The 26,863-nt window shown below is 41.2% G+C and overlaps 1 protein-coding gene across 1 annotated transcript in view; it reads left to right on the top strand.

Moving 5' to 3' along the window:
• The window catches only part of SPAG16 (sperm associated antigen 16), a 428,424-nt gene that overhangs the window by 17,687 nt on the left and 383,874 nt on the right, over positions 1-26,863 (top strand). Inside the window, exons 5-8 of the mRNA XM_058186100.1 lie at positions 6,386-6,523; positions 7,513-7,620; positions 21,564-21,681; positions 25,854-25,923. Of these exons, the coding sequence (XP_058042083.1) occupies positions 6,386-6,523; positions 7,513-7,620; positions 21,564-21,681; positions 25,854-25,923 (434 nt within the window). The remainder of the gene's footprint in view (positions 1-6,385; positions 6,524-7,512; positions 7,621-21,563; positions 21,682-25,853; positions 25,924-26,863) is intronic.

Below are 26,863 nucleotides of genomic sequence, written 5' to 3'. Positions count from 1 at the left end.
TCTCTCAGAGATTGTCCTTTGTCCATTTCAACATCTGGCTTGTGGGGGCCCAATATGATCACAGCACCTGCTCCTGCTGCTACTTGTGATACTGTGCCTGCTCCTAACATGGGTCTGGCACCTTCTTCAGTCCACGCTTCCATGGAAGCAGGACCTTCTCAAGACCAGGTTTGTAATCTTCTTCTACATGAAAACATTCAGCAATTATTGCCACAGCTATTCAACAATCATTGTCGACAGGGTTCGTGCCTCCCAGCAGGTATCCTTCTGTGCGGTTCATCGCATCTGCCTCTTCTGATCGGGATTACCAAGATGACTCCTTGTCTACTGTGGCTCTGGGTTCCCCGGCTCCCTCCTATGGCAGCTGCCCATCGCTTTTTGGTGAGGTTGAGCCCCAGGAACCAGATCTTTCTGATGACAAAGGTCTTCCCCCGGAACAACCCGCTTCCACTGGTCTTTTTCCTCAAGCCATTTTCAAGTCTTTACTTTTTAAGGCATCCAATGCAGTGCAGCTCGGCTCTTGTCCTATTGAGATGGTTCCTCCGCCATCTCATGGGGGTCTGAACCCTCTATTTGTGGAACCTACCAAGCTGGTGGATTACACTCCAGCGCCACCTCTTTTCCTCGACGTCAGGAAGCAACAGGCGCTTCTTCAATGTGGCCCCTGAACTGTCAGCTCTCCTCCAGGTGCCAACTGTAAATGCCCCAGTCACTGCCCTGCTGCCTAACACCACCATTCCGGGTGATCCGGATGAGGGGCTGAGTCCAGAGGAATGGCGGTTGGACCATGTCCTTCAATGGGCACATCAGGGGGCTGCCTGGGCAATTCGCTCGGCAACCACAGCATCATTTTTCAACAGGGCAACGTTATTGTGGTTGCTCCAGTTGTAAGATAAATTGTCACCTGAGGACACCAGACTTCAGCAGGACTTGAATAAAATCATTGCTGCAGTCCAATTTTCAGTGGATGCCACCCTCAACTCTGCCCATTTTGCTTCTAAATCCCTAGCATCTTTAGTGGCAGCTTGCTGTTTGGTTTGGCTCAGGCATCGGCAGGCAGATACTAGACACAAGTGACATCTGGCATCCATTCCCTTTACGGGGACTAAATTGTTTGGGGAACCATTGGAGCCATTCCTGGTTGAAACCAAAGACAAATGGAAGGTTTTACCTGCCACCCACTGTAGGGGGGAGTCCCGTTTTCTACCATACTCCCATCGACTCCAGTTTCGGGGATCTGAGGGGGGTGTTGGTTCTTCTCGTTTTCAGGGGACTTTCACTTCAAGACAGAAGGGACTCCAAGACAGGTCTTCAAAAGGTAGACCCTTTTTGAGTAAATGGCCCTTTTGAGGGGGATGAGGTAGTTCGATCCATCGCTATCGCTAGCTGCATTTCCAGTCCTCCCATTGATGGCAGATTGGCCCTCTTTGCCAACTGCTGGGAGAGAACTACATGCCTGACAAGTGGGTCAGGGATACTGTAAGATCGGGTTTATCTTCTCCTCCAATGTTTTTTATACGCTGCCCACTGTCTCATGACAAGACAAGTGAATCCATTTGCTCAAAATCAAAACTATCCAGAAAGTGCCTGAAGATCAATTCGGGCTGGGATTTTATTCCCGTGTATTTCTTTTTCCAAAATCATCGGCGGGGGTGTGTGTGGAGACCCATTTTGGACCTTAAACATCTGAGCCATTACATTGTATATAAATGGTTCAAAATGCAGTCTTTGTGATCCATTCTCAATGGTGAGGAAGGGCGACTTCTTCACCTCTATTGACCTCAGTGAGGCTTACCTCCATATTCCAATCCTCCCCTCTCATCAAAGGTTTCTCAGGTTTTGTTACGCGGGGGCTCATTATCAATATCAGGCTTTGCCCTTTGGACTTTCCTCCACTCCCCGTAGTTTCACCAAGGTTTTAGCATCCTTGGCTGCCACTATTAGGGCCAAATCAATTCGTTTACAGTGCTACCTGGATGACATTTTAATTTTGTCTCCTTCGGCACAGCGAGCATCTGAGGACCTCCAGGTAACACTTCACATACTTGTTTTCCATGGGTTCTCCGTTAACGTGGAGAAGAATCATTTGGCTCCTTTTTTTTTTTTAATTTGCATTTATATCCCGCCCTTCTCCGAAGACTCAGGGCGGCTTACACTATGTCAGGCAATAGTCTTCATCCATTCGTATACTATATACAAAGTCAACTTATTGCCCCCCAACAATCTGGGTCCTCATTTTACCTACCTTATAAAGGATGGAAGGCTAAGTCAACCTTGGGCCTGGTGGGACTTGAACTTGCAATATTGCAGGCAGTTGCTGTTAATAACAGGCTGCATTAGCCTGTTGAGCCACCAGAGGCCCTGTCTACTCCATTTAGGAGCAGTAATTGATTCCCTTGAGGGCAAGGTTTATTTGTCCCAGGAGCATCAGGATAATGAACTAAAGGGCCACCATCAGTGAGCTGATGGACAGCATTACTTAGTCTGTTGTGTGGATGTTTGGGTGGTTTAGGGGCGGGGAACTTGTGGTGGGTGGGGGGGTGTTTGGGGATTGTTATGTGTGTTGGACCTGGTCTTTGGGTGTTATGTGAATTTTGTTGTATGGGTATACTGTGTATATATGTACAATGACAATAAAGTTATTATTTACTGTATTCATTAAACTTGAAACTCAGTCAACTGAACATTAAAAAATGCATCACAAATACCATTGACTGGTGCTAATGGTTGATACGGGTTGCTGCCAGTGCCCTAGGTATCAATCAAGTACCTTCCTAAGATGTACAGTGTTCCAAGTAGCACAGTTTTTTGCAGTTCTGCTGGTGTTATTGCAGAATTTGTTGATGTATCTTATAAAATTCTTGGACATGGTACCAAGTGCCCCGATGACAATGGGTATCACTATTACATGTTTCATCCATAGCCATGTAGTTTCTGTACCAGTGCAATAGGTTTTTCTTGCCTATTGCCTAAGTGTTAAAACCTTACTTTTCTTACAATAGAATGTCATATTGTTAGATAGAGCCCAGTTCTAGCCTGTTGAGATCCTTCTGGATCTTGTGCTATCTCCTTCGGAACTCTGGAGCATAACCATTTTCATCCTGGTGATTTGAACTTGTCTGTAGTGGAAAGATAGACAAGTTACCATTTTCTTCCCAATTTAATTTGTATTCCTGGTCTGTCTTTTATGGTTCTGTTTTTTGTAGTTCAGACTATTTTTTTCCTTTTGTATGAAGACAGATGCAAAGAATGAATTAAGCAGCTCTGCTTTCTCTGCTCCCCATGACTTCCTTGCCATCTTCTCCCATTAGTGAACCAATTGTTTTCAGTATCTATATCTATTTCTGTATCTCTATTTCTCTATCACTGTCACCTGGATAAGAAAATAGGAAGGAAAAGAAAATAGGAAGGGGGAGAGACAAGAACAGGCCATTAATTAGGTTTTACTGGGTAACAGCCATGGAAGCGTGTGAGGAGTCGAAGAGCTCTAACATGTTTCTTGTGAACCCATTCGTTTTGTGCCAAAGAGAGGTGTTTCCATGCCACTAAGTATTGGGTTGTTCTGTAGTATTTTCTGAAGTCAAGGATTTCCTTAATTTCAAAACCTTGTTCTCCTTCCACCATAATGGGCTATGGTACAAGGGCGGCCACTGGTCTTAGGGGTGAGATTATCTCTGGCTTTGGGAGTAAAACACTGGGTGAACTTGCTTTAAGGCTTTTGGTAACTCAAGTTCCACTATGACCGGGTTTATAATATGTGTGATTGGGAAGGGTCCAATGAATTTTGGTTCCAACTTCTTTGAGGGCTGTAAGGACTGCAAGAACCTTGTTGAAAGGTATACTCAATCCCCCATGTTAAATGGTTTAGGTTCCACTCTTTTTGTCTGCCTGCACTTTGTTGGCAGCTCAGGCTTCATCTAATGCTTTGCAAACTACCAGCCATGTATTTTGTAGTTGATTTATCCACTCCTTTAAGGATGGTATTATGGATTCACTGGTTGGCAGCTCTGGCATTGGGTTGAATTCCTGACCTGTGGACACCTGGAAGGGAGTGAACCCCATACTTGAGTGCACAGCATTGTTATAGGCAACCTCCACAAACAGCAAGAGGTTAGTTCGGTCACCCTGTTGATAGTTAATAATGCATCTAATGTATTGTTCCAGAACCAAGTTCACATGTTCTGTCCCACCGTTAGTTTGAGGATGATGATTTGAACTCAGACCCTGATCAAGCCCCCAAAGGGCCAAAAATGCCCTCCAAAATTTGGAGGTGAACCGGAGCCCCTTGTCAGAGATTATATGATGTGGAGCATCATGAAGGTGGTAAACATGGTGGAGGAACAGTTTTGCCATTTTTTTAGCACTGGGGATCTTTTAACACGAGATGAAGTGGATCTGATTCGAGAACAGGTCGGTGACCACCCGATGACAGTGTTTCCTGCGCTTTCTGGCAATTCTACTATAAAGTTCCATAGAAATCTCTCTCCAGGGTGCTGAAGGCTATGCTACTGACTGCAGAAGTCCAGGCGGTTTCCCTTGCCTTCGCTTGGCAGCTGCACAGATGGGGCAACTGGCTACATGCATTGATTTACATACATAAGTAGAAAAGCAACTTAGAAATATTGCCCATGCATTGAGCTTCTTGATAGGCCAAAAATGAAGGGTCCACTTAAAAATTGATTAAAATTGAAATAGTGTTATCTATGTTTAAAAGATGCATTAATTTTTGGCATGTTTTCATTTATTGCAATGACTGTGTTTTTTCACAGTATTATTTCTCAATTTGTAGTGTACCTGTAGTTATTTAGATTAGGGTAAATAAACTTTGCCCAAATGACTTGTATGTGTTACCCATATACAATGAATATGTATTATCTTATGAATTTGTATTATCTTATGAATAATTATTTGTTGAGCTGTGATATTGTTAATTTGTTATGCACTACAGTATTTTGTAGTACTTAGTGTTGATTGATTTCATGTCATTTTTTGATTCATGGACCAGATAGTGAAATAACAAGCTATAGTCTCATGTTCAGAAAAAAGTTTCAATTTAGCCTAAAATTCTAGTCCCATTAAAATAGATTATAAAAAGTATTTAAATTGCAGTAGTTTGCAACCATGTCTGTATTTTTTAAATTACATTTTTCACACATAGTTAAATAAATGGAAGTAGGCAATTAACTCCTGAAGCAATGTCAATGAATACACTTCCTGTTAGGCTAGTATATTGGGGTATCTTTCATGTTTCTAAAATCAGCTTTTAGATGTGAATTGTATGGATTCATGATGGTTCCAGACCTCTTCATCACTACTAAGAATGTTTTTATAACTGAGATTCAAAGATTTGCATTAAATGAGCTATGTCAAAATCTGATGAGGCAATCTTTGCACACGTTAAAAAAGGAGATATCAATCCCTTTCAATAATTTTTATATTATAATTTACTATTTAATTAATTTTAGTTTTGCTGCTTATGCAAAGTCTAGTCACAAATTAACGTTAATTAACGTTAATGTTCTTTCTTAAAAACACTAAGAACTACTTTACTGAATAAGATCAAGAATTACTTTTGAGGGATTTTCCAAACTGCGATGCACATTCCTGATTCTTCTCAATTAGTTAGTCAGCATATCAAAAATATATTTTACCCTATTTGCTTTATTCAAACTGTATAGTTCTAGAATTCAATGCAATTCAGTAAAAATTAGCTGGTTTGGTCTATGGTTATGGCACCATGCTAGAAAGCAGAAGACTAGCCATGAAATCCAGCTTTGTGACCTTGGGCCAGTCACTGTTTCTTATCCCACCCCACTCCACAGGTTTGTTCTGGAGAAAATAGGGTGGAGGAGTATTGATTATGTTTGCCACCTGCAATTATTTTTTTAAAAAGATGGGATACCAAGAAACAACATGGCTTTCAGTAATGTAAAAACGAACTATCTTGGCAATTTTCTGTGCAATAGGAAGCCATAGATAACAAATATGTATTATTCCAAAATATGTATTGGTCTTTACTTCCAATAAAATTATGGTGTTTCTATTTTTTTCTTTTATAACCTGCTACAGTACTACATTCTGTAGATATTTGATTGTACCTCCTATCCATGTTATTTCTCTTAACCTCTCAGAAATAATGAGAGGTAACAGTAGTTTCACTGAACTCAGTGTATTAAGTTAAGGCATGGAGTTCTGTTTTTTGGGATAATTTCACTTATCATGAGAAATGTAATTCTGAACTATAAGAGCTCCTATTTAAAATAACCACAATCAAGAAAAAGAGTTGGTGTTGTTCTATGAATTCCTGCTCATAGTATATTTATGTACTCCTTATAACCAAGAAGAGTGAAAAAAAAACCCCTAAAGTTCAATTGCTTGATTTTAGGTATGAATTGATGCAGAGAGGTGTTCTTGAACCTAAAGATGTTGGATTTGTTCCAGATGCCTATATTTGCAATCAGCATTTGGAGAGGGAAAATATATATTTGAAGAAAGAAATGGAGAACTATAAATTTGCAGCTAAGTATGTTCTTGTTGTTGTTATTGGGTTACATTTTTTTTAGAGATTTGGATGAAAAAAAATTTTTGACATCAAATTGTAGAAGGTAATCAGTTTTCAATGGCAATATTGATGTTTGCAAGTCTGGTAAAGAATGGGTCAAATAGCTGTTAATCCATCAATACCCAAGTTAATTTATTTCTGTAATGCTGCTCAATTAAAAAGGCTCTGAGTGGCTTTCAATAATGTAAACGTGATCTATGTCCAGTCCACCTAGCCATTCAAGGACAGGGTGGTCCTTTGCCATGTATTTAGAGAGCCAGGAGTTCTATAAAGGTGTATGGCTGCCAACTGTTGTTAACTGCCAATTCTTCAATTTAGTCTGGCTGCCACTTGTTGCTAGTCGTTTGGTTCACACTACTGTGCTATCCAGGATGCACCACGAGGAGGCAAACTAGCACCACACCCCTCTAGTACTCTATTAAGAACCTATGCATCGGGTTCTTGTTAAATTTACCTGAATTTAATTCCACATATGTGTAGTGCTGACTCCCAAAGGAGCCATCAATGACTTTCTATCAAGTCTACCCATCCCTGATTTTCAATGAATTGTAGGGCACACAATTCACATGAATAGGAAAAGAACAAAGTTGTTAGGCAAGAGCAAGTTCACTCACTCATAGTTCAATCATACCACAAAATTTTTGGATAATAAGAAAAGAAGGAAAATGCACAGGCAAGAAACAAAATCCATGCAAAAATAACAGAACATGCCATATATCTAGAATATACCATTACACCTACTGTTGACAAAAATGAATGAGGGATGCAAATAACAGGTTAAATGAAACCAGGATAGGCAATAAAGCTAGATCAAGTATTAATGTGCTTCTTTTATTGGAGATTTTAAGACTATATTACTGAGACAGGAAGGCTAGTCCTCATGATTGATACCTCACTTACCTAAAGAATAGAAATTTATTTAGAAATCATATTTTTTTGTTTCCATGCAGTAAAGCTAAAGATGCACTACTAAAAATGCAGAAAGAGCGTGACTTCCATAGAATGCATCATAAAAGAGTAGTCCAGGAAAAGAACAGACTCATTAATGACATTAAAAGGTACGTACATTCAAATCTATTTGATACTAGTTCAATCAATCAGTTTATTACAATCTTAGACTAGAGACCTGATACTAGTTGCAACTGCTGCTTTTTGTATATATTTTCCTGACTGATACAATTTATATAATAGATTTATATGGAATATTACTAAAATTCAAGATCATTCTCTTGCTGAGGCATACTTAGCGATGTTTTATCTATGCTGATCAATAAATGGGCAATGTAAGCTTCTTTCCATGATGAAGGAAATTCTTGATGCTTGGAATCTCATTTAATACCTGAGCTAACAATTTAATTAAAATTTCTGGAAAAGTTGTGCAATATATTCCATAGATGCTATAAGTCCTGGAACTTTGTTCTGTTTCTATTTTTTTAAAATTATATCTTTATTAAGAATTATTTTTTGTTGATCTATAAGCTTTATGAGTAATATTGTATTCAAATGCTCTTTAGCCTTTTCGGCACCAGATGTTCACTATAATCTTTAATAGTATGTAACAATAGTATATAAATTGCTTCATCATGTACATTATAGAAACATGTCTGCATCCCAAATCGAGGTAACAGTTATTTTGTCTAACTCCTTTTGCATTGGAAAGGCAACAATTTATCTGACATTGCCTTTTTCAAAATATTTCTGTTTAACAAAATTCAATTTCTCATGGATCTCATTTACTTCCATTAAATCTAGTTGATTATACATTTCTTTCATTCTTTTGTTTTAAATAGATGATTATTTCTTAATTCTAATTGCTTCAGTATCTCCTATTTTTGCATAGATTTCTTTCTGTTTTAAGGCAGAGAGATACACATCCTTTCATAAGTGCTTTGCTGGAGTACTGTACTGTAGATAAAAACACATTAGATTAAATTGGTTTGGAACCTTTTAAATTCTTGTCATTTCAATTTCATAAACACTTGTACTAATACAAATTTGTTAAATTTCCATCTCTTCCGTCTGGAAGTTTTTTTGTTTAATCTTACAATTATTAGGCTAATATTAGGTGTATGTAGCACTGCTACTATCACATGCATGGGACTAGTTAATAATGTATTAGAAATTCAGCACATACCTCTTCACATTATGAACTAAAGAGCAGTATGTAAGTTATTTCATGGCAAGATATTTGCATTCAAATACATTGAAAAAGATAGTAATGATATATAGAGTAAAACATTATGGGAAAGTTTGCCAGATAAAGGTTCCTTTAAAGCAGATTTGTCCATGTTTCAGAAGGAAAACAAACCATTTATATTTCCAAGAATCAGACTATCTTTGTACCATAAAAAGGAATCGAAAAAATATTTCATAGATCTTTATTTCGTTATCATTTGGGGCATAAATTATATCAGCTGTTTTTCCTCAAATTCATCCTTAAAACATATAAATTTCCCTAGTTCATCTTGAGTTTGTTTTTCAAATTCCAAATTCAAATATTCAAATATATACAGTAGTTGATCCATTTCTTCTTATCTGCCTGAGACCACAAATGTACGATCAAAGTATTTTCATTCTGACAGCTTTATGGGAGTCTTAAAGATATATAATATGTGCATTTTCCTTTTAGAGTTTCAAACATCTATTTTTCCTTTTAAATTAGCTATTCATACTATTAATATTAGTTGAGAAATAGTTTAAAAAGAAATAACAGCTTCAGTTCTCTGAACTGAAGATAATTTTTGGTGTCCATTAATTTGTTGTATTCATTATCAAAGTCACCCTTAAAACCACAAATGTATGATCAAAGTATCCAAATCTCTTTTGTTTCTGTTGAATTTACTAGTAATATTATATTCCAGTATAATGCAGTTAATCTGTGAGAATATATTTCATAATAAAGTAAAGCAGGTTGATTGTAACAAATGTTGTACAATCTCTTCTGTTTTAAAAAATTCCTTCTCTACAATGTCATCTCCTATTTACCTTTGATAGCTAAAAAGCCATTTTACACCCAGAAACAAAAATTCAGTAAATCTTAATATTGTAATATATGTGGCAGATAACACAAGAAAAAATTAAGATTGCAAGGCAAGAGGCTAGCCTTAAACTCTTAAAAGAAAACATTTAACTATTATTGATCTTTATACTAAAAATATAGGCAATTCCCCAGTCTAGATGTCTTAATCTATGTTTTGTTTCAAAGTTGAAAACCTTGAGTGGATATTCCTTATGTTGGATTTCCTTCTTGTGGATAGAAAAATCCAATAAAGTTCATTAAAGGGAGAAATGCGTTAAAAGTCCCTATAAACCTATAAGATAAACAAAGCTGTTTATAGAAATATAAATCCAGAATAATACAGTTAGGCTGATAGAACCAGAATCAGTTCTTTATTTTATTTTGTCACAACAGTATACACAAACATCGTCATAAATAAAAACAACACATCATGAAAGAAATATATATATATATAAGTAAAAGTATGCAACAACTATGTTAATTTGATATAATGAAAGGAACAATAGGACAGGAACGGTAGGCACTTTTGTGCTCTTATGCACGCCCAGACCCTCTTTCCAGGCATTGAATAATTATACTAAATAATGTAGTTTTTTTAAACAAATCTCTTTGGGTTTCTTACTAAGAGCTAAAATAATAGGTCACTGTCGTTGTTGTTAGTTGCGAAGTTGTGTCTGACCCATCACAATCCCATGGACAACTTTCCCCCAGGCCTTCCTCTCCTCTACCATCCCCCTGAGACCATTTAAGCTCATGCTTACTACTTCAGTGACTCCATCCAGCCACCTCATTCTCTCCGCTTGGCCCAGGGCTCTTTTCCCTCTCATCCATGACAAAGAGAAGAGCCATCCATGGCTGCCATGAAGCTGGGACAGCCGAGGCAATAAAGAAAGTGCAGGAGCGGTCTAGATGAACAGTGATTGGAACTGGGTGAGATTATTCCTTTTTTTACCTAGAACCTAACCCTAAAAGGAAAAAAAAATCAGGAAAAGAGACTCTTAGAATTACTTGTTCAAGGGGTGAAAACTACTTAGAGAAAAATTCTGGACCCGAAAGAAAGGAACTAAGGGAAGAAAAGTAAAAAAACATTTAAAACATAGAACATTGGACTTTTAAACTGGGTAGGTGGTGTTTTTGGAAAGGCATTTTAAAATGCTGAAACTATTTACTTAATAACTGACTTTGCTTCCATAAATTGAATTAAAATTGGATTAAATACTTGTGAGATCTGAGACTACGCTGAAACCTAAGCTGAGGGAGTCACCTACTGATGAATGGAAAATATACTTTACCCCTACAAGTCTGGGAAAACTGATAAGAGAAATAAACATTTATTTCGTGGCGAAGGTTGTAGAGAGTATGGTGGCACATCAGTTTCCCCTTCACCTGGATGTATGTTTAAATAATATGGTGACTGGCATTAGAATGGTGTATTGAAACATTGAACATTGAACAACTTAACAACGTAACTGCGCATGCGCCAAGATGGCGCGGTGACGATCTTCGCGGTGCGGTCCACGGCTTTTCCAGGGGGTCTGGGACCGAGAGGGGGGTCTTCTTTAGCCCTCCGGTCCCAGACCCTTCCGGCGGAACATCAGAGGAGGCGTTTGAGCTGAGGCCCGCCGAGCCGCGAGCCTCGGAACAGCTGATAGGCTCTGCGGTAGGCTCGGCGGTTTTCCTCAGCGTCTCCTCGGGGCGGTGGTTGTTTGGCGGTGGGCCCGGCGGCTTGGCGACTCCCCTGGTGGCGCCTCTGACATTTCTTGGTGGCGGCTCTGCCCGGACTCGGCGGCTCTGCTCTGGCGACTCTGCCCTGGCGCCTGTTATGGCGGTTTAGCCCCGGCGTTCTTTGCTACGGCCTGCCTGGGCCTGCGGGAAGATCGGCGGCCCAGTGACGGCCCAATGGCGGCTCTGTGGTCCTGCGGTAGCCCTTCGGTAGCTCAGTGGCCCCCTCGGCGGCCCGGCAGCTCCCTCGGCGTCTCCCCACCTTCCTGGGGGTGGTGGCCGTGGCCGTGGCGGGCGCTGCGGGCCTTTGGGTCTGGCGGCGACGGCGGCGACGGCAGCCCCCCCCCAGGGGCTAGGGGCTTTTTTTTTCCAACGGTGCTGGATGGGACTTGGCCGGACTTCTCTCCCTTGGAGCCTGGCGTTTTCCTCGGCTTATCCTTCGGACTTCTGTTGGGGCCTTGCTGGGCCTCTGGCTGGGGTGATGGCCACGGCGGTCGCGCTTGGCTTCCGGGTATCGGCGGCGATGGCGGCGGCGGCGGATGGCCCCCCCACCCCCAGGGACTGAGGGTTTTCGATCAAGGCCGGAGAACGGTTTTTCCATCAATGCCAGAGAGGAGGAGAGACGAGAAGATCGTCCGCTGAGTGGTAGTGGCGGAGGGTCAAATGTTGCCATCTGGAGGGTTTCGCCCCTCGGAGGAGGACTCGGAGGTGTGGCTGGCCCTTTTTTAGACCCTCGGCAGCTCGGCCTAGGACTGTTCAAGATCAGGCCTGGAGCAAGCCTGGAGCAACTGGGTATGGAGTCCCTGACATCAAGGCCCATATTGACTTTAACACCAATTGACTGACTTGGCGGAGAATGGCTAGCCATCTGTACCTGGGGCGAGTGGGACCGTTTGGGTTAGAGGGCAGAATAACGGCCCCATGGAGCCCGGGAAGTCCACGGCTCATATCACCAGCCAGAGAGCCTAACCTTGCTATAATAACCGCGCTACAATAACATCTTGACATTTTGACCGGCCTGGATGGACTGCTGACCGTTTTGTACTTTATTTATTCATGCGAAGATTTTCAACGCGGACCTTCTTGCCCTGCGAGACTCCCTCTCTCAAGAGGTCTGGCCTCCACATTATCGAGGGCACATCTTGAGGACGGGTTTTGGAACCCGAGAGATGGCATGCGAAATCTAGGAGGCTTAGGGATTTTAATGAACTCTTTAGTCGTTTTTATTGGGGATTTTAAGGGAATTTTAAGGGGAGGGATAGGGCGGGTGATGGGGGTAGCCTGTTGGGGGGGAAACCAGCTCCAGCGCATGCTCGTGGCGACTATCAAATAGGTTCGGAGGTTATGGGGGGGGAGTGTGTTCCTTTGTGTGAGGGTGAGTCCATTTGCACGGTAAGTGGGAGGGGCAGATATGGCGGAAGGGGATCGCATCGGTTTAGGGGTCACGCGTTCGATGTATACAGGCGATCGCGTGCCCGATCCCCTGACTTCTCCGTTCCCGGATGGTCAAGACCCTCAGAGCCTGGGCCTTCGCCTGATGTTATGCAACGACGGTCCGTGGTTAACAAGGCCCCCTAATACATGATCTGATTCAGGGGTGCCACGGATATTATAGGCGCACGGAGACCTGGTTGGGCACTGAAGGCGTGCCCTGGTTGAGATGTGCCCACCGGGTTTCCGTGCATTCCATCAGCCGAGGGCCCAGGGTAGGGGTGGGGGTGGCGGTTGTTATTAAAGAGAGTCTAGAGCCAAGGAGGCCACTGTACCTCAGATTGCCGGGTGTGAATCCTCTTGTGAGGTGGGGTCATAGATGTCAGATGGGCTTGCTGGTCGCGTACCTGGCTCCTTGCTGCGTGACAGCCGCCCTGCCCGAGCTTCTGGAGGTGCTTGCCGGGGTGGCAGTGGAGACCCCCAGATTTTTAGTCATGGGGGACTTTAACTTGCCATCTGCTGGCTCGTCATCGACAGTAGCTCGGGAGTTCATGGCCTCCATGACGGCCCTGGACCTGACTCAAGTAGTGGATGGCCCTACTCACATCGGGGGAGGCACACTGGACCTGATTTTCATCTCTGGTCAGTGGTTGAAGGATCTGGACTTGAGAGATATAGTCACAGAACCTTTGTCATGGTCAGATCACTCTCTCCTTCGCCTGGACTTTCTGACCGCTACCCAACACCGCAGGGAGACGGAACCACTACGGTGGTACCGTCCCAGGCGCCTGATGGACCCAGAGAGGTTTCGGACGGAGCTTGGGCCATTCCCTGAGGATCTGGCTCACGGCACGGCAGAGGAACTAGCCGCAGCCTGGGAACAGGCTGCGGCTGGGGCTTTAGACCGTGTCGTGCCTCTGCGGCCTCTGACCCGGCGCAGATCCCACCCGGCCCCTTGGTCCTCGGAGGAGCTGAGGGGGATGAAACGCCGGAGAAGACGCCTAGAGAGTTCTTGGAGGTCCAGCCGTTCAGAGGCTGATCGGACACTAGTTAGATCCTATACTAGGACCTACCTAGTGGCACTGAGGGAAGCGAGGCGTTGCTACGCCTCCTCCCTCATTGCGTCGGCAGATAACCGCCCAGCTGCCCTGTTTCGGGTGACCCGCTCCCTCCTTCACCAGGGGGAGCGGGATGACCCGTTGCAGGGACGTGCTGAGGAGTTTAACGGTTATCTATACGATAAAATCGTTCAGCTTCGGGACGGTCTGGACCAAAATTGTGGCGATTCGGACGGGGCGTCTGAGGCGGTCTTGGTGATATTGTCTGGGATGAGTTTGACCCTGTGGCTCCGAGGACATGGACAGGTTGCTGGGTAGATTGAATGCCACCACGTGTTTACTGGACCCGTGCCCTCCTGGCTGGTGCTGGCCACTCAGGAGGTGACACGAGGCTGGCTCCAGGGGATTACGAGTGCTTCCTTGTTGGAGGAGTCTTCCGCCGCCTTGAAAGAGGCGGTGGTGAGGCCCTCCTCAAGAAGCCTTCCTGGACCCGGCTGTTTTAGGTAATTATCGTCGGTCTCCAACCCGCTCGGCGAAGGTTGTAGAGAGTATGGTGGCATATCAGTTCCCCGGCACCTGGAGGAAACTGTCTATCTAGACCCGTTCCAGTCCGGCTTCCGGCCCGGTTACAGCACTGAGACGGCTTTGGTCGCGTTGGTGGATGATCTCTGGAGGGCCAGGGATAGGGGTTGTTCCTCTGCCCTGGTCCTATTAGACCTCTCAGCGGCTTTCGATACCATCGACCATGGTATCCTGCTGCGCCGGTTGGAGGATTGGGAGTGGGAGGCACCGTGTATCGGTGGTTCTCCTCCTATCTCTGACCGGTCGCAGACGGTGTTGACGGGCAGAGGTCACCCGCAGCGCCTCACTTGTGGGTGCCGCAGGGGTCGATTCTCTCGCCTTCTGTTCAACATCTATATGAAGCCGCTGGGTGAGATCATCAGTGGCTTCGTGTGAGGTACCAGCTGTCGCTGATGACACCCAGCTGTACTTTTCCACACCGGGCCACCCCAATGAAGCTATCAAGTGCTGTCCCGGTGCTTGGAAGCCGTACGGGTCTGGATGGGGAGAAACAGGCTCAAGCTCAATCCCTCCAAGACGGAGTGGCTGTGGATGCCGGCATCCCGGTACAGCCAGCTGAGTCCACGGCTGACTGTTGGGAGCGAGTCATTGGCCCCGATGGAGAGGGTGCGCAACTTGGGCGTTCTCCTGGATGAACGGCTGTCTTTTGAGGACCACCTGACGGCCGTCTCCAGGAGAGCTTTCCACCAGGTTCGCCTGGTGCGCCAGTTGCGCCCCTTTCTAGACCGGGATGCCTTGTGCACAGTCACTCACGCCCTTGTGACGTCTCGTCTGGATTACTGCAATGCTCTCTACATGGGGCTCCCCTTGAGGGGCATCCGGAGGCTGCAGTTAGTCCAGAATGCAGCTGCGCGGGTGATAGAGGGAGCCCCACGTGGCTCCCGTGTGACACCTATCCTGCGCAGACTGCACTGGCTACCTGTGGCCTTCCGGGTGCGCTTCAAGGTGTTGGTGAACGTCTTCAAAGCGCTCCATGGCATAGGGCCGGGCTATTTACGGGACCGCCTGCTGCTACCGAATACCTCTCACCGACCCGTGCGCTCTCACAGAGGGACTCCTCAGGGTGCCGTCGGTAGCGACAGTGTCGTCTGGCGACGCCCAGGGGAAGGGCCTTCTCTGTGGGGGCTCCCGCCCTCTGGAACGAACTCCCCCCAGGACTCCGTCAACTTCCGGACCTCCGAACCTTTCGTCGCGAGCTCAAAACTCACTTATTTATCTGCGCTGGACTGGGTTAGTTTTAAATTTATGGGTTTTTAATGGGTTTTTATTCTAAATTTTTAATTTTGGCCAATTTAATAAGTTTTTTAAATTGTATTTTAATTGTATTCATATTGTATCATGGTGTATTTTTACTTGGCTGTAAACCGCCCTGAGTCCTTCGGGAGAAGGGCGGTATAAAAATTTAAATAATAAATAAATAAATAAATAAATAACAATGAAGGACTATATTTCAATAAAACATGTGTATCAACACTAGGACTAATAATGGTGGCCTAACTAGAAACTTAAATAGAGGTAGAAATAAGAAATAGGGGGAATATTAGTATACATATTTTATATAATAGAATAAAAGCAATAACCAGATGGAAAGATTAGAGGTTGAAAGATAGTATTTCTATATATGCTGAGATAATATTGTCATTGGCATTAGAATGGCACATTGAAATTCTGGACAACTAAATAATGAAGGATTATATTTTAATACAAACATGCATATTAACACTGATTACAAAAGTTTGACTAATGTAATAAATACCGTGTTTTCTCAAAAATAAGACAGGATCTTATTTTCTTTTGAACCTTGAAATAAGGGCTTGGCCTTATTATCGGGGTCTTATTATTTCAGGGGTGCAGGAGGCCCTGGGCGGCCTGCACACTCACAGCTGGGAGTCTGGCAGAGAGAGGCTCCCTTCACACGCTGCCATCAAGGGTGTAGAACATGAGCAGCCCGAAGCACCAAGCCATGCGAGTGCCTGTCCCCACCTCCTGCTCACGTGCCTCCCAGCCCTTACCACATCAATATGGGCGAAGCTGGTGAGGACCAGGTCCTTGAGGAGCTTGTAGCCAATGCCGCCGGCACCCACCACCAGCACCGACACAGAAGCCACAGCCTGGGCCAGCTCTCCCTGCAGGGTTCAGCTTCAGCCATCACCATAGAGTAGGGAGCACACTCCCAGAGCAGCTGCTGCCCTGGCTGGGGTTTGGAAGCTGCAGAGGCAGAGTTTGGGGGAGAGAAAGAAAGACTTCTCTGCTTTTGCTGCTTTTCCTGCATGCAGCCAAAAGCTGAAGAAACAGTTGTTCTTTCTCTCCCCCAAATTCTGCCTCTGCAGCTTCCAAATCCCAGCCAGGGCAGCGGCCACTCAGGGAGTGTGCTTCCCACTCTATGGTGATGGTCACCAGGGACCTCCCCTTCCCCACTGCTCCTCTCTACTCAATCGCCCTGCAGTCCCCCCACCTGAATGCTGACTGACCAGAGTGCTCACCGGTGAGCCTGGGAAGCCCCTCCGCCTCAGAACTCACTGGACTGGACGGCAATCAGGCCAGACTCTTCCTGGGGAAGGGAGCCTCGCAGAACCCTTGCCCACCCTCCCTTCCTCCTGCAGGTCCAGTTTACTCTTTCCAGGTGCCTGGCAGCGAGACACCAGGCAGCAACACTGAGGGCAGCCCCAACAGACACAGCTTGGCCAGCCTAGCCATGGCCAGTGCTCTTCGCCTGTGGCTGAGCTTGGTCACGGGGCTGCCGGGCCTCCGCAGCTGCCAGTGGCAGCAGCAACCCAGCTGGGATCGCCAGAGGAGGCTTTTAAAAGTATTTTTTTACAAAGAGGTTGTAGAAAAAATGCTTTTAAAAGTAAAAAAAAAAGTTAGCCACACCCACCCAGTCACATTACCCCCCCCCAAGCCACGCCCACAGAACCAGTAGCAACAAATTTTACATTTCACCCCTGGAAGTATTTCAGGATAGCCCCATTTAGACTGCTTTGTATTACAAGTAGTCCTTGGTTTACAGCCAGAATTAATACCAGAATTTTGGTTGTCAATATGGTTCTTAAGGGAGTCTTACCAATTTTATGACCTTTTTGTCATGGTTATTAAGCAAATCATTGCAGTTAAGTGAATCATGTAGTCATTAAGCAAATTTGGCTTCCTCCATTGACTTCGCTTGTTGTAAGCCAGCTGGGAAGGTTGCAAATGGCAATCATGTGACTCCAAGATGTTGCACCCCTTGTAAATATTTTCTGGCTACCATGTGTCCAAATTTTGACCACATTGTCATGGGGATGCTGTGATGGTCATAAGAGTAAAGAACAGTTGTTAGTTACTTTTTTGAATTCTGTTGTAACTTTGAATGGTCAAAAAGAATGGTTGTAAATTGTACTCAAGCCACAGGGTGTTCAAGGCATTTGTGACTGTCTGAAAGGCTCCTCAACCAAAGAAAGAATGCAACTAATTTATCTGATGAAGCTGTGTAAAGGCCTTTCTTCATATATTTGTTGATTTACATCTGACAAAATTGAATTATGGAACATTTGTTAAAAGAATAAAATTGAAAATTGGTTAATGAATAAGATTGGTATATGATGGAAGGATAGAATGTATGGAATTAAACTTAGCAAATGGCTCAACATTGAGCAGAAAGAGAAAGCTATACAATCTCCCCTTAGTTGTCTATTCCCCCTATTAGAGAATAGAGTAAAGGTATGTTAGTTAGTGTATATAGTATATAGCCGTGATGGAGAACCTATGGCAACCCATTGCCCCAGTTCAGCTCAGCCACGCCTGTGCTCATGCCTCATTGGGTTTCTGCTGCGCACACATGCGCAGGGGTGGTATGTGTGTGTGGGCACACAGATTGCATTTGGGGGGTTTGGGTGTGCTTTGGGCACTCAGGCCATCACTGGTATATAGTGGGATATATATATATCCCACTATATACCAGTGATGGCCCAAGTGCCCAATTCATTTTAAAGCTTCTCTCAGATTTTAATGTATAGTACAACTCTTACTCCTCCATTAATTTTAATAAATGTTGCTCTAATTGATATTTTTATTGTATATCACTAAAGATGGTTTATAAATGCAGGATAAATAATTAAATGCCATGTTTTCCTATTATCATGACAGAACATTCCACATTTAAATTCTTTTATTAACATTTGAGAAATTGAAATTGATCTGCTTCATTTGTTAATTTACAAGGTTATTAATTGAAATGCTATTATCCATTTGTTTAAAACATATTTTGCCCTCCATTCTGTTGATTTTGAAGGCAAAATCAAATAAAGGATGAAATCATGAAATAATTTAATAATTTTGAATAAATAAAATATTTTTCACGATATAAAAAAATTGTTCTGGAATCATTGGGTGAGTCATCATTAGGATATATACTGTATTTCATAACTGGAGAGTGACTGTACCAAGAGTGCTGTTTCTGTCTGTTAAAGTAGGTTTCAGTAGAACAATTGAGAGCAAACAATATTCAGTAATTTGATGAGATGCCAAGACTACAGTTATATTAGAGAAGATTATGAATGACATCATCCTTATTCTTCCCTGATTACGTATGGTGGTGGAAACATGGGGAGACTTGGGAATAATATGAACCTTTATGATTGCCATAATATTTATCTTCAAAAAGGGCTAATGTATTAATTCCTTCAATTTAGTATTGAAAAATAAGTAATAATGATTCAATAGTTGAAAAAAAAGTTGCCTTTTTATAATTTTGTTAAAAATCATAATATACAGCTAAAACTAATACAAACTAAAAAAGATTAAAAAAGGAAAAGGAAAAAAAATAGGAAAAAAATTGAAGAAAAAAGAAAAAGAAATATACTTCCCAGCAAGTATATACAACTTTAACAACTGATCAACTTATTTAAAGCATAACAAAAATATTTTCAATAAATCTCAATAAATATATCTATAAATTATAATCCATGACAATCACCAAAAATCCATTAAAGGCTACAAGAAATAACCTCATATTTATTATAAACTTAATCTAATAAACTCGCAATTTCCTTCTTTTACATTTATATCTATTCTTTTCTTAAAGAACCCCCCCCCCATTGAATTCAAAATACAATCAATAAAACAATAAAGGTTTTCATATAAAGGTTTCCAGAAATGATACAGGAAATGAAACAATATCAGAAAAAGTTAGAAGGCAATAAATAACCTATTTTGTATGTAACTCTTTATTATTAAAACAAAAACTTATAAGAACATCTTCCAATCTAATCAGAGGAAATTGAAAATTATTATAAATAAAACTCTTATCTCTGAAACAAAATCTTAAAATATCATCTTATAGTCTTAGAAAAATCAATGATAGATTATCAAAAATACAACCTATCTATTTTAACTTTGGTTAAATAAGCCTACTTTAGGTTTCCCCCCCCCCACTTACTTGGTGTAATGAATGCTGGCTTGGATGATGATGAAGAGGTGGTTTCAGGACCTTTGGTGCACGGCTTGGAGGAACATCTGGAAAACATGGGGGATTCTGAACCAGGAGGGGCAAAAGGAGGAGGAAAGCTCAGGAATCTCAGAAGGCTGGAGGACCGACTGAACCAGTGGCTGGCTGACAAACAGAGGGAAAGAATCTACAGCCAGGAGGCTTGGAAGACCAGCCAGAATCAGAGGGTGAAGACGAGGAGCAGCTGCAGCTGGTCAGCTGGGATGAGAAGCTGCTTCCTCCACTGGATCCCAGGGCATGTAGGATCAAGAAAAGGGAGGCACAATAGAAATTTGTGAGGCTATCCATGAAAAGGCAGTCTTGTCTCTCCTAATGAGTTGCACCAGCTAGCAGCTATTTAGACCAGCACATGGAGCAAAGTGATATTTGGAACAATTCATTCATTTCTTGCTGTTCGTTTGTTCAGCCATTGTGACTCTTGCCTTGAGACTTAAAACTTTGATCCTGTTACTGGACTTTGGACTTTGCTTCTTGAATCTTGGACTTGGATTTCAGTTTTGTGATTTGTGAACTTGAACTTGAACTTGTTTTTTGACTTCTAACTTGGTGGTTAATTTAACGGACTTGCTCTGTGTTTCTGGACTTGGGAATTGGACTCATTGGATTTTGTGCTAGGTCCTTGTGAATATTATTCAAGGCTGGTGAAGCCTCAATAAAATTTTCAAAACCTCATGGTATGTGCATGTGCAAGCAGCACAGGATACTCCCAAATATCTTGATCTTAAGCCCTCTCAAATAATGCAAAAACATATGATTTCTTTTCATTTTTTTGTATCAGCTCACAAAATTACAAACAACATGTCTCTTTTGTAAATCCCATATAAAAAGTTGTACAATCTACTCTTCTGGTCTATTATTCACATGTTCTTTTTTATTATTTAAACATCAGCTAGCTTCGTTTGTCAGTTCAGTTTACTTTGTTCCATACCCTTCTTATAGCCTATGATTGTTAAATCCACATTTAAGTCAATTTCATTCTTGTCAGTTGAAACTTATTTCTTTTCGATAGTAACATCTAGTCTTTCAATGATGTCAGAAATCTTTAAAAGTATTTTCTGAATCATTTTTTCACACATGTCCAGATGTGAAAAATGTAAATATCCAGTTTCTCATCAAAAGAGATTTATAATTAATTTCAAACATTTATTCAAAATTCATCTGAAACCTTAGTCCATGTTTAACTTTCTAAAAGCAAATTTTAAACACCATTTTTATTGTAATAATATTTTTCCAAATCATATTTAAAATTTTCATTGAGGAGACTCAGCCACTGATTACTGTAGAAACATGCCAATCTGAAGGGTAAGAAATAAGTATCAGACTTTTTCTCCTTAAAAGGCTGCGTTATGACTGAACTTAGATGGTATCCTGCAACTTCTAGCCATTCAAGTCATAAGCTGATTGTAAAACAGTTACTTCAGCCTACTCTTGAGGAGCAGCTGTCTGGGAGTACACATGGGTTGTCTCACAGTCTCTCTCCTTTTCCTGGAGAAATTTCACTGGTTAGAATCCAGCATCCATTATCTCCACCGTAAAGCCCATCTCTTATTGGCAGGACATCTACTGTAGCTTGCTATGATGCTCGCTGATCACATCCTTGACCAAATAAATAAATAAATACACCTCTTGCAATGGAATTGAATACTAAATATTTTTTTCATTTTCTTATATTTGGTTACTATTCTATAATCAGTTTCTTGTCAATAGGCTAAAGACACACTATGCATTGTATGAGCCTATGTTAAGACAGCTGAATGAAAAGTATGAGATTCTACTAAGAGAGAAAATGCTTACAAGTTTGGAACGAGACAAAGTTGTTGGGCAGGTAAAGCTTAGAGCAATTTTAACTTACGTTTTTATGGAATATTTAAAATATTATGTTATTTAATTTAATGTTTTAGGTAAAGTTTTATTCTGTGTCATGCCTCAGAATTCAAGGTGGATCAAAGATACAAACCAAAGTTAAACAAATGCACATCAGAGTTTATTTGTTGAACCTGGCATTAAGTACGCCAAGAAGTACGCCTCTTCTTTCTTTTAAATAGTGAGATTTTTTTCTTTCTCTAAAAAAATAGTATGACTTGGGGAAGGAGAAGATAATCAGTTGAAATACACTAATGGCCCTTTGTTTACAATTGTAGCCTCCCGGGCCTTTTTTCCTTAGTGTGAAGTGAAAATTTATAACTTGACATTTTAAAGCAGAATTCTCATTAAAGGTAACAGTAATAAGAAATTATTTCTTTCTTGGATAGAACCAGGGTGAAATCTACTTACCTTCCCTACCGGTTCGGAAGTGCACGTGCCACATGCATCATGTGTGATTTTGGACCCTCTGCGCATGTGCAAAGCCTTCTGTGCATTTGCAGAGAGTAAAATACAGATTACTTCCTGGTTAAAACCAGAGCCTTGCACTGCCGCCACTACTGGTTCTCTGAACCACCCGCTGCTGCTACTGGTTCACCTGAACTGGTGCAAACCGGTAGCATTTCACCCTTGGGTAGAACATACACATTTCTTTTCATATCTTAGTTCTTAGCATCACAACATGCATAGCTATCAATCTGTATTATTATAGATAGTGTGTTTATGTGTGTGTATATGTATATGAAAACACATGGCAATTATGGGTTGTTCATAAGTCAAATATTGTTTCCTATTACCAAAGTTACACTAAGTTTAATGCATACCACTCAAATCCACAAATCCAGTGAAAAGCTGCTGTTAATTATCATTCTTTTCACTGAGGCTATTCTATCATTCTTTTCCATTCCTTCCACTGAGGCTTCAGAAAGTTTTGATGAAGTGAATGAAGAATTCTATTCTTGAATTATAGTATTTTGAAACTAATTATGCTCTATTGTAAGCAGAATATTATTTTAAACATAAAAGCAGAATTCACTGTTCTCTGTTATGGTTTGATTGAGGTATAAACTAACTGAAATAAATTGAAATATGTTAATCATAAGTGGCATCATTTTGAGATACGATGTGAAAGAAGGGGTGAGGACATTAATATAATAGTAAAGAATCATAAAGTTGGAAATGACAGTTTAGTCCAAGTCCAATGCCCTGTTCAGTGCAGGAATCCAATTAAAGCATCCTAGACAAGTGGTTAATTATATTCTGCTTCAGTGCATTCAACGAATGGGAGCCCCTCACCACACTGAGTAACTGTGATTACTGTTTCTAATATTCAGTCAGAAACAGCTATCTTATAATGTAAACTGACTATTCCATGTTCTGCTTTCTGGAATGAGAACAAATAGACATTTCTGATATTTGAAGAGCTGTTGAACATTTGCATAATCTCTTGCATCTTTGCATCTGTGAACCTATTTGAGTGCTAGGATAAACTACCACATTAATTTCTGGTAATTGCATATTTTTCAAGGTGTAGATTCAGGCATATAGATTGCTTTATGATCTGGTCTAGAATGTTTTTAATATATTAATACCTTCTCAATATCAGAGAGGATTTTAGAATAGAACGTAACCCAAAATACAGATTGATCAGTTTTTGGTTTGCTGAATCTTCCTTTTTTTCATGTTGAAGGCAGAGACATTATTTGCTTCCATTCAGAAATTCTTCAGTGTTGTTCAACATCTTCATAAATGACCTAGAGCAAGCCCTGAGCTGTGAACTGTTCTGAACCGGGCTGCGCAAGCAGTGAGCACCTCTGTGCATGCTGCTCCACTCACAGAAGCAGCGGTTGATTGCTCTTGCATCACTCTCACAAATGGAGCTGTGCACATGCATGTAGGTGGGCCTGCCACTCACGTGGAACCATCCCCTCTCCTCCCCCTGGAATGCCAAGCTGGAAAGGTTGGAGACCACTGACCTAGAGGAGGGGATTTACTGGACCATTAATTGTCTGGGATGGAATCAGGACTCCTGCCTTGGGCAGGCAGGTTGGATTAGAAGCTCCCAAGGGATCTTCCAGCCCTATGATTCTATTTCTATTCAGTCATGTATGGAATTCTCCAGTTTTCTTAGAAGTAATACGTAAGAGTTCAATCACTATCACCTAGTTGCCTCAGTATCCTAAGATGCAGTTCAACTGGTTCTGTGAGTTAACATTTCAACTCTTTTCAAGGATGTCCTTAAACTCTTTAAAGGATGTCACACAAAAGATGCTCTTTATAATCTGAAAATTATGATAGAATAGAATAGAATAGAATAGTATAGAATAGAATAGAATAGAATAGAATAGAATAGAATAGAATAGAATAGAATAGAATAGAATAGAATAGAATTTTTTATTGGCCAAATGTAATTGGACACACAAAGAATTTGCCTTGGTGCATATGCTCTCAGTGTACATAAAAGAAAAGATATGTTCATCAAGAATCATAAGGTACAACATTTAATGATAGTCATAGGGTACAAATAAGCATTCAGGAAATAATATCAATATAAATCGTAAGGATACAAGCAACAAAGTTACAGTCATACAGTCATAAGTGGAAGGAGATGGCTGATGGGACAGACAGTTACAGAGGTGCAGATGACAGACTCAATAATTTCTCTATAGAACTGGATCAGCAGCTCCTTGTGCAGTTTGAGCTTTCTGAGTTGGCACAGAAAGAACATTCTTTGTTGTGCTTTTTTGATGACGTTTTTGATGGTAGCTGTCCATTTTACATCTCTAGAAATTTGAAGGTCTCTACTGTTGGTACTGTGTTGTCTAGTATTGTGAGAGGTGGAAGTATGGAAGGGTTTCTCCTAAAGTCTACCACCATTTATACGGTTTTGAGTATGTTCAGTTCCAGATTGTTCTGGTCGTACCACGAGGCTAGTTGTTCAACCTCTCGTCTTTATGTGGATTCATCAATTGTCTCGAGTGAGACCGATCACTGTTATGTCATCTGCGAACTTCGGTAGTTTAATATAGAATAAATCAACAAAGATGTTTTGACTAAGTGTTAGAAGAAGCTTGTAACAGAAAAGTTTGACAATGAAGCCAATTACAGATGGAGGAGATGATCTCCTATTTGCTGAATATCCAACAAAGGCTGGACAATCATGTATTGTTAATTCTTTAAACTGGATTCCTGCATTGATCAAAGGATTGTATTTAATGACTAAACAGCCCCTTCAAACTCAACAGTTTTGTAATTGTTTTTCCAATGCTGTACAGGCATAGCATTGAAATAATTTTTCAATGCTGATCAGACATAATGTCAGCTTTGGAAGCCATACTAGACTGGAGGCTTCCATGCTGCCACTTTCCAATGTGTGGGAAAGTAGGAGGAGGGATTTGGTAGAAGGGGCCATTAGATATAATAACATTCTTCCTGCCAGTCAAGGTCAGGCCGAGCCTACATCTGGAGAAGAAGTGGTCGGAGTGATGTCTTTAGATGGGACGGTTGGCGATTGGAGCATGTGATCAGCAGAGGGCTCAAGTGGGGGAGGTTTGGAGTTCGTCTTACTGAGGAAAAACCCGGATCCCAAGATTCGGAGTTTCCCCAGTTGTGTCAGTTTACCTATGCTAGTAAAAGAACTTTGAAAGATGTTTGCTTCGGAGTCTTTTCTGCAGAGGGGGTTTTCTGGAACGCTGAAACATAGCTCCTTTGCAGTTGAGATTGGGCAGGTAGAAATAATTTCTGTTCAATAAAGACAGGTCTCCAAGTTGCTCAGATGCATAAGCAAGGCAAAGTGGAAAGACTTATAGATTCCATTACGGCTTTTTGATTCCAGGAAAATTATCATATTTGTCCACTGTGCATCTTAGGGTTCGGTTTAAGATGCAGGTTTGAGTGACAAATTCTTTTTGCATGAAAGATGAGGAGGAGAGGCAGAAATCATTACCATTTCTTCCTTTCTATGCCACGGGACAATTTTTAATTTTGATTGATTTTCTGAAGTATTAAGATATTATATATAATCTGATATAATTAGTAGTCTGAGATTCTCAACTATATTGAAATATTTTATACTTCATGTCATATATTATTTCTGATTTTCTAAAGGTAATAGATTTTTCTTTCATTGTTCAGATTACTGGCTTGCAAGCGACTTTACAAAGCTTGGAATCTGGAAACAACATTCACATTCCTGTGATGAAAGGTAAATATTTAGCTATGAACCAAAAGTAAAAGCTTAGGAGATAATGTTTGCGTCTCATGGTATTATACATATTTCTAGAAATTTAATATTTACCTACATATTAAATTTATCCACTATTTAAATAATCTACAATGTACACAGACTGAAATTGTCTAAAACTAATGCTGTTTTTATACTAAGTTATGCAAAAAATTTCAATGAGTGAGCTAAGGGCATTGGAATCCCCAGCATCTGCTGTATGTCTACATTTTTTATAAAGAAAAAGAATTTATTGAGAGCTGTGCATGATTAGAGACTCTTGAACTCTATATCTGTTAGATTAGACTATCACCCAATACCTCTTATTTCAGATCTGCTGAGTTACCTTCAAAAGATATTGTGTTTTTGCTATATTGGTCTTAAGAAGAATGGATCTGAATAATAGACATCCATAAATATTTAATAGTTTTTGACATCCACAGTAATGCCATATGGATTGGTTAATTACTTTGAGATTTTCTCCAGATTTCCAATATTTTAGATAAATGTATAGTTGACATCCTGCCTTTTTTCAGTAGATACATCCTTACATAAAATTCATATCAGAAATGTATTATTATTTTTTTCACATACCCAATCTTTTTTTGCTAAATTAGAAAAATGCCTGTTGGAGCCCAATAATCCAAATAATCCATGTAACCATTTGGATTATTTGGATTATTGGATCTCTGCAGAATAAGTACAGATGAATCCCACTAAAGTGCACTATGTTTTCACATGACAAACATCTAAAATGTGAAAAATATACATTGTTTGGCGAACCTTGCATTTTTAAATAAAAGATTCATCCCTAATTTTCCAAAATGCACAAGACAGCTCAGTAAACTTCTGATAAAAGGGAACCAATTTAAATGATTCCCTGAAGAGCAAGCCATCTTTCAGGGCTTGAAGGATTTCTTTT

Source organism: Ahaetulla prasina, chromosome 1, assembly GCF_028640845.1.
Source record: "Ahaetulla prasina isolate Xishuangbanna chromosome 1, ASM2864084v1, whole genome shotgun sequence".
In the NCBI taxonomy this organism is placed as follows: Eukaryota; Metazoa; Chordata; class Lepidosauria; order Squamata; family Colubridae; genus Ahaetulla; species Ahaetulla prasina.
This window is presented reverse-complemented; position numbering and strand designations above follow the sequence as displayed.